At 41.5% G+C, this 8,863-nt stretch overlaps 1 protein-coding gene across 1 annotated transcript in view; it reads left to right on the forward strand.

Moving 5' to 3' along the window:
• LOC122555183 (immunoglobulin superfamily member 3-like) overlaps positions 1–8,863 on the forward strand; it is a 243,563-nt gene that overhangs the window by 81,884 nt on the left and 152,816 nt on the right. Inside the window, exon 2 of the mRNA XM_043700921.1 lies at positions 6,708–7,085. Within this exon, the coding sequence (XP_043556856.1) occupies positions 6,708–7,085 (378 nt within the window). The remainder of the gene's footprint in view (positions 1–6,707; positions 7,086–8,863) is intronic.

Here is an 8,863-nt window from a genome sequence, read left to right on the forward strand (position 1 = left end):
GAGTCATGAGCAGGGGTAGTGTTCCCCTCGGGGTTCTGGGGGGTGGGGATAGTGACAGTGGGGTCTGTGGGGGGGGCGTGTCAGCAGAATGCAGGTGAGTGGCGTTGGTGGGGGCAGAAGTGGTGGCAGACACGGCAGTGGGGGGGGGGCGGAAGTCACTGAGCATGTGGCATCAGCGATGATGTGAGGGGCAGGTGTGATGCATGAGGAATTGATCTTGTTACAATCACTATAATGAAAGAGCAACACAATGGTCCTCTCTGACTATGGCAACTTTACTTTTACCTTTCCAGTGACCCTTGCTGTAAATTGCAAGTACATGCCTCAGGATGCGTGGAAAATTGATTATCAATATTCAATCTCTGCCATTTCATTGTGAAACTGGAGATCTACCCTGGGTTAAAAATTATATTAAGAAGGACAAATACTGACCTAAAATGTTTGTGTGATCATCTGACCCCAGATTAATTCAAATTCATTTGAAATACACAAAACTTGCTAAATCACAATGAACATTTATATCAAGAGGCACTATTGCTCAGTGAGGCATCAAAAAACTTAGATCTGTGTCTCCTGTTTAATGTACATATGTCTGATCATTTCACATAATGGGCAATGAAAGACCTGTTGCCAGTTAGCCAGTCTGGAAAAACAAATAAGCAGACTTGGGAATATACAAATTGACCTTTATCAACAGCTGCTTCTGAGAAATGGATTTGTAAGGAGGATTGTGAAGGCACTCTGCTTGTCTCTTTCATTGACGTCAAAAGACAGCACTGAAGAGACAACCATTATTCATTGAAAACTCACTCCCTGTAGTAAGTGATGAAATTCCATTTTATTGTATTCAAGTAAATCTTAGAATTGGCTCCTCCATGTTTGGAGATGCTGGTGTTGGACTGGGGTGTACAAAGTTAAAAATCACACAACACCAGGTTATAGCCCAACCGGTTTAATTGGAAGCACTAGCTTTCGGAGCGCCGCTCCTTCATCTGGTGGTTGTAGAGTACACAGTTGTAAGGCACAGAATTTATAGCAAAAGTTTACAGTGTGATGTAACTGAAATTATACATTGAAAAATACCTTGATGTTTGTTGAGTCTTTCATCTGTTCGAATACCATAATAATTTCACTTCTTTCATGTGTAAATCACAAAACTTTTTTTAAAAAGTTGCATTCTCAGGTTAACTGTAACAATTGGTCTTAGCTAGACAATATATTGAAGGTGTTAGCCCCCTGTGTTCCCTGTCTGTGCCATAATGTTTAGACTGATTCTAATCTAAAACAGGAGATAACAGAGTCTTACATGAATTGATGCAGTTTTTGAGCAAAGTACAATGTAACTCTGCAAGTACAATACTTGTGTACGTGTGTGTATAGGAGTGCCTGTGTTTGTGTGTGTAGGAGTGTATAGTGCAATGGTGGTCACCTGTAGTGTGACACGGACCCAAGGCCCCAGTTGAGCACCTCCCTATGGGTACAGAACTTAGCTATCAGCCTCTGCTCGGCCACTTTTCGCTGCTACCTGTCCTGAAGTCCGCCTTGGAGGATGGTCACCTGAAGGTCTGAGGTCGAATGTCCTGGATCGCTGAAGTGTTCCCCAACTGAGAGGGAATACTCCTGTCTGCTGATTGTTGTGCAGTGCCCATTTACCTGTTGCCGTAGCCTTTGCTCGGTTTCCTCAATGTACCATGCCTCAGGGAATCCTTGCCTGCAACGTATCAGGTAGACAACTTTGGCTGAGTCACATGAGTATCTGCCACATACATGGTGGGAGGTGTCCCCATGTGTAATGGTGGTATCCATGTCCACACTCTGACACATCTTGCAGCGTCCACCGTGACAGCCCCAACCCAGACAGACTAATACACACACACACACACACACAAAGGCCCACACACACACACACACACACGTATACATATATGTTTGTGGGGTGAATTTGTACTTACAGAGTTACATTGTACTTTGCTCAAAAACTGCATCAATTCATGTAAGGCTCTGTTATCTCACTTTTTAGATTAGAATCAGTCTAAACATTATGGCACAGACAGAGAATACAGGGGACTAACACCTTCAACATATTGTCTAGCTAACATCAATTGTTACAGTTAACCTGAGAATGCAAATTTTTTAAAAAAGTTTTGTGATTTACACATGAAAGAAGTGAAACTATCATGATATTCGAACATATGAAAGACTCAACAATCAAGGTATTTTTCAATGTGTAATTTCAGTTACATCATCACTGTAAACTTTTGCTCTAAATTCTGTGTCTTACAATTGTGTACTCTACAACCACCTGATGAAGGAGCGGTGCTCCAATTAAACCAGTTGGACTACAACCTGGTATTGTGATTTTTAACTCCTCCATTTTGATCTACTTAACCAAGTGCTAATTGAGGTGTGATATAAGTACATGCTAACGAGAAATAAAAGTATTTATTGCAACCCGACTAAGAGAGGGGTTAAAAAGAGGGGAATCGATATTCATCCGTTTTTCATCTGATCGTAACAAATTTACATGGACTAATTTGTACAGCATCAAATTTGGCTGCAATGTTAACCAGTCAAGCATCATTATTCACAGCGAAGGCTCACAGACTAACAATCACTTGCTCAAGGGTTCCACACAGCCATTGGACTGCTCTTTAATAGTAAGGTGAGCACCTTCAGGAGAACAGAGATGAGAACATTGGCCAGAGGAGGAAAAAACATTCCTTGCTATTTTTATGTCAACTGTTGGAAGAGAGAATCTGATGTCAAATTCAAGTAATATTTACGTCAGGGAGAAAGCTATGCACTACTGAAACCCTTAATGTACAGCAGTATGAGAAACCTGTTGTATTTTTTAAAAGAAATCTGTGTACATCTGCAAACCGTGTAGCTGTGTGCTATGAATTGGAGTTCACTGGCAATTGCATTGAGGTAACAGTTAATCTGTGAAGAATGATGATGGAGGAATACTGTGGCTGCATTTCTGTGTTTGAGGTGGGGAGGGGGATGAATTCATGCTGTTTCTCTCGGCTTTCCATGCATTTTTATTAAAGTTATGGCTAATGATTGGGAAATTTCTGACAGAACTTCAATGCACGAAAACATAAATTTTAATTTATGTTTACAGGTGGACCTCCAATAAGGCAAGCATCAGCTTTTGTAGTAACATCATCATTAGATTTGCACCAACATGTTCATTTCAGTTAACTATATGCTGTCCTGGGTGAGGTTGAAGGTCCCAGGCTGGGTATTTCGATTAAAGGAGACAGCTAGCACAGGTGGAAATTTTCATAGTCTTTTGTTGGAAGTTTCTATGATTTTGTAAAATAAAACTAAACTAAATTAAAACAAAACTAAAATTAAGGGATGTCTAACTGGAGCATAAACCCTTTATTTAGTTTACAATACATATGTATTACAATGATCTTCAACTGGTTCTGACCATTTATGCTCTGGCTTATAATGAAAGACAGACCAAAATATAATTAATGATAATCATATTACTTCTGCTTTTCTTACTGTCCTTCAGCACTGGAGCATGAAATATTTAAAAAATCTAAAAATGGTATCATCTCTTCAGCTGCAAGCCAAACATTTGCTATCAGAATAGGGACAAATTCTTCACTCACTTCCATCAACATCTGAAATTGCAAAAGAAAACTAACTTATATAGTAGAAATTCTTGGACTTGTGTAATAAAATTTAGCTAAAAACATGTATGCTGAGTTTTTGATTTGAACTTTGTTCATTTGTTATAAGAATATTTAAAGATGTTAAAGATGCAAATCAAAGCACTGATCTGATTCTTTCAATTTGCAGATCAGAAGAGTCAAACCTAATTTAAATGGCCTACCTGATCTGTTGCCTTGGCATTTGGTGTGGGCCACATTCAAGAAAAAAAAAGTGGATGCTCTGCTTTTTCCTATTTTATACAAAAAACTTGTGTAGTTTTTGTTAGTACATGTGTGTGAGGACCTACTTCTAATATGCGCTACCTGTGTTACTACTACCATAGTACTCTTCACTGCTTCTAAGCATCCATAGTGGTGGATCAGTTTAAATATGCAAAGCAGTATCATACAACTGATCTAAGATCATTCTATAAAATGTGCGAGAAAGTAGTTCGGACATGCAGCATATAAAGATCTCTTGCTGGACAACAATACTGGAGGCCACTACAGAAGGGATAGAAAAACATTTCCATTAATTTCCCCTCCTGTACAAATGGTAATGGAGAAGGAACTCCTCCCAACTCCAGCTGTATTGGGTGTCTTCTCCTCTTGTGCATCTTCTTCGTGTACTTGGAGCTTGTAATGTTCCCTGAGTGCACCAAGAATTCTCACGCAGAATATCTTCACTGTGGGGAAAATGCCAACATTTGCAAAATGATTTAGAAGCCATAGTTAATAGGTTTGCAGATGGGGAAGAAGGTTATCTAAGATTTAAAAGGGATCTTGATCAATTGGATCAATGGCTGAAGAGTAGCAGATGGAATTTAATTTGGATAAATGTGAGGTATCCCATTTTTGTAAAAATAAACAAAACAGGACTTATACAATTAAAGGTTGGGCCTTGAGTAGTGTTGTAGAATACCTAGAGATTCAGGTACATAATATTTTGAAGTTTGCATCTCATGTAGACAGGGTGGTTAAGAAGATGTTTGGCACTCTTGCCCTCAGTGCTCATACCTTTGAGTATAGGAGTTGGGCCGTCATGTTGAGACTGTACAGGATATCAATGAGGCTTCTTCTGGAATACTGTGTCCAGTTCTGGTCGCCCTTTCATAGGAAGGATATTATTAAGCTGGAGAGGGTTCCGAAAATATTTACCAGGATGTTGCCGGGAATGGAAGGTTTGAAAGTTTGGGAGAAGATTTGTAGCTCGGATGCTCCTTGTTGTGGTTCTGTTCGCCGAGCTGGAAATTTTTGTTGCAAACGTTTCGTCCCCTGTCTAGGTGACATCCGCAGTGCTTGGGAGCCTCCTGTGAAGTGCTTCTGTGGTGTTTCCTCCGGCATTTATAGTGGCCTGTCTCTGCCGCTTCCGGTTGTCAGTTTCAGCTGTCCACTGTAGTGGCCGGTATATTGGGTCCAGGTCGATGTGTTTGTTGATGGAGTTCTCAATTTGCACTAAAGTTGTAATTCAATACACAAGTCACCAAAGTTTTTGGGTGAAGATTTGTAGCTCGGGTGCTCGTTGTTGTGGTTCTGTTCGCCGAGCTGCAAATGTTTATTGTAAACGTTTCGTCCCCTGTCTAGGTGGCATCCTCAGTGCTTGGGAGCCTCCTGTGAGGCGCTTCTGTGGTGTTTCCTCCGGCATTTATAGTGGCCTGTCCCTGCCGCTTCCGGTTGTCAGTTTCAGCTGTCCGCTGTAGTGGCCGGTATATTGGGTCCAGGTCGATATGTTTGTTGATGGAGAACGAAGGACCCGATACCCAGCATGAGCAAAACTAATGTAGTGTACAAAATCCCATGCAAGGACTGCACAAAACACTATATAGGACAAACAGGAAGACAGCTAACGATCCACATCCATGAACATCAACTAGCCACGAAACGACACGACCAGCTATCCTTAGTAGCCACACACGCAGACGACAAGCAACATGAATTCGACTGGGACAACACTACCATTATAGGGTAAGCCAAACAAAGAACAGCCAGGGAATTCCTAGAAGCATGGCACTCATCCACAACTCCATCAACAAACACATCGACCTGGACCCAATATACCGGCCACACAGTTGAAACTGACAACCGGAAGCGGCAGGGACAGGCCACTATAAATGCCGGAGGAAATACCACAGAAGGACTTCACAGGAGGCTCCTAAGCACTGAGGATGTCACCTAGACAGGGGACGAAACGTTTGCAACAAAAAGTTCCAGCTCGGCGAACAGGACCACAACATGGAAGGTTTGAGTTATAAGGATAGGCTGGGAAGTTTTTCACTGGAGCATAGAAGGTTGAGGGGTGATTTCTTTTTTAGATTACTTACAATGTGGATCAGGCCCTTCAGCCCAACAAGTCCTCACCGACCTGCCGAAGTGCAACCCACCCAGACCATTCCCCTACATTTACCCCTTCACCTAACACTACGAACAATCTAGCATGGCCAATTCACCTAACCTGCACATTTTTGGATTGCGGGAGGAAACCGGAGCACCCGGAGGAAACCCACGCAGACACGGGGAGAATGTGCAAACTCCACACAGAGTTGCCTGTAGAGATTTATAAAATCACGAGGGGTATAGATAAAATGAATGGCAGATGTCTTCTCCCTAGGGTTGGGGATTTCAAGACTGGGAGCATATTTTTTAAGTGAGAGGAGAAAGATCTAAAAAAGACATGAGGAGCAACTTTTTTTTTATCCAGAGTGGTTCATGTGTGGACTGAACTTAGAGGGAATGGTGGATGTGGATACAGTTACAACATTTAAAAGACATTTAGATAAGTACATGAATAATAAATATTTGGAGGGGTATGAACCAAGTGCCGACAGGTGGGATTACTTTAGTTTGGGATTATGGTTGGCATGGACTGGTTGGACCAAAGGGCCTGTTTCCATGCTGTTTGACTCTATGACTCTAAGAGAAAATGGGGAGACATAAGTGGTGGGAAAAAAGGAGGCAAGCAAAATTTGGACTTAAGTGCTTTGCACGTGTGGATTGCTTCTGAAAAATTGTCTATTTACATCTATCAATTCTCCTTTGCAGGCATGTGTGCTGCTCAAAGACATGTCCAGGTACAGGAAGGCCCATTGATCAGAGCAGAAGGATACCACGTAACCATTTGGTGTAATGTATCCGGATATGCGGGTTCCACACAGCAGAACTTTGAGTGGTCCATCTATCTGCCTTCTGCACCTGCAAGGCAAATCCAGATAGTCAGCACGAACGATCCTGGCTACCCCTATGCTGTGTATGCAGAGAGAGTCCAGAATAATGAGGTCTATGTTGAGAGAATTGATGGAGACTCAGCACTGTTACACATTACCAACCTACAACTACGAGATACAGGGGAATATGAATGTCACACTCCTAATACAGAAGCAACCTACTGGGGATCCTACAATGCTAAGGGGAATCTGACAGGTAAGTGATCCCTGGCTTTGCACTGATTGGTTATGTTACTGTGGCATGTAGCAGGACATAACAAGGCAACATTAAATGTGCAGCATTCCCTTTGAAGAAGCAACAAATTTTTAGTAACATTGTCAGGGGATAATTATTTCACAGGTGTTGCAGCAACATAAAGCTGTACATGTTTATTATATTGAATGTAGTTTTAAAATTGTACTTGGTCAAATTAAGTTTCATGTCTGTTCAACCAACTTTTTCACTCAGAGGGTGGTTTTTGTATGGAATGAGCTGCCAGAGGAAGTGTGGAGGTTGGTACAATTACTCATTTAAAAGACATCTGGATGCGTACATGAATCGGAAGGGTTTAGAGGGATACAGGCCAAATGCTGACAAATGGTTTGGGGTATCTGGCTGGCATGAGCAAGTCGGACAGAAGGGTCTGTTTCCATGCTGTGCAACACTGGGACTCTGGACCCCAAATAGAAAATCGATTTTCTAATATTGCATTTGTGGATCTTTATCTTATTATTAAAGTAGGTTTCTGTTTGTTTACTCCTGCATTCAATCTTCACTAAAATACAAACTATAGACAAGGCTCTCTTTAAAATTGGTCCCAGGTGCAATACATTATTCAGACCAGTTGGTTACAGTAATATTTTGCGTGCCAAGGTTCTGAATAATGTGCTTTTTCTGGGACCATTTTCTGGGAAAAGGTGTCTCTAATGTGAAAAACATGTTGGTATGTAAAAAAGATGCCACTGCTTGCAGTAAAGAAAATGAAATATTTGAAAACCTTCCTTTCACTATCACATAGATACATGCTTAAAAATCTCCATTTGTACACTAGTAGCAAAGAATTTCATTTGATGTGAATTATGTTAAACTCATTCAACCCAGAATTAATATCCATTCGCATTCTACACCATTGGTTTCCTTTCAGGTTGAGTGCTCGATGCCTCACACATTTGGATAGTTTGCTTCTGTTTGTCCTTCGAGGTCTTAAAATTCCATTGAGGGTGGAAGTTTAGTCTTAGAAACATGAAAAGCCTTGAAGCTCAGGAGGAGGCCATTTGGCCTATTGTGTCTGACCTGGATCAGGCTTGCCTAAAATACCAACATACTTGCTAAGTAGCTATAAGTGCCTTTGCAGTTTCAATTGGCCCAGTTAAACCAGAAGGAGAACCAAGTGTAGTGGGACTTCGTGGCTTGAGATTACAACAACTCTTTATGATTAAGAAAGAGATGTTGTATGTTCTATATTCTAGATATTGGATGCCCAGGACTATGCACACTTGCAAGATTAGTGCAAACAGACTTAATCTCAGTTTTAGTATTCCATCCCCTCCATTTACACACACTAAAACAAGGTTACTAATTCTGGATGGTAGATGCAGAGCAAATCTTTTCCCATTGACATTTGAATTCCTTATTTTAGATCGTTAAACTAGCATAGTACACTGATTTTTAAAGAATCCTAATTTTTGTTTCAAGTGAGTGCTTTGAGTTGCTAACTGTTATCGGAGTCAGTAAGATGTTTGCCACAATTCAAGAAATGATGGACCTGTCAAGGTCATCCAAACCTTCCCATCCATGTAGTTCCGGCATCCCATATTCCCAATTCCTTCGTCTCCGCCACATCTGCTCCCAGGAGGACCAGTTCCAAAACCATACAACCCAGATGGCCTTCTTCTTCAAGGACCGCAATTTCCCGCCAGTCGACAATGCCCTCCACCGCATCTCTTCCACTTCCCGCTCCTCCGCCCTTGAGCCCTGCCCCTCCAACCGCCACC

Source organism: Chiloscyllium plagiosum, chromosome 12 (assembly GCF_004010195.1).
Source record: "Chiloscyllium plagiosum isolate BGI_BamShark_2017 chromosome 12, ASM401019v2, whole genome shotgun sequence".
Taxonomy (NCBI): domain Eukaryota; kingdom Metazoa; phylum Chordata; class Chondrichthyes; order Orectolobiformes; family Hemiscylliidae; genus Chiloscyllium; species Chiloscyllium plagiosum.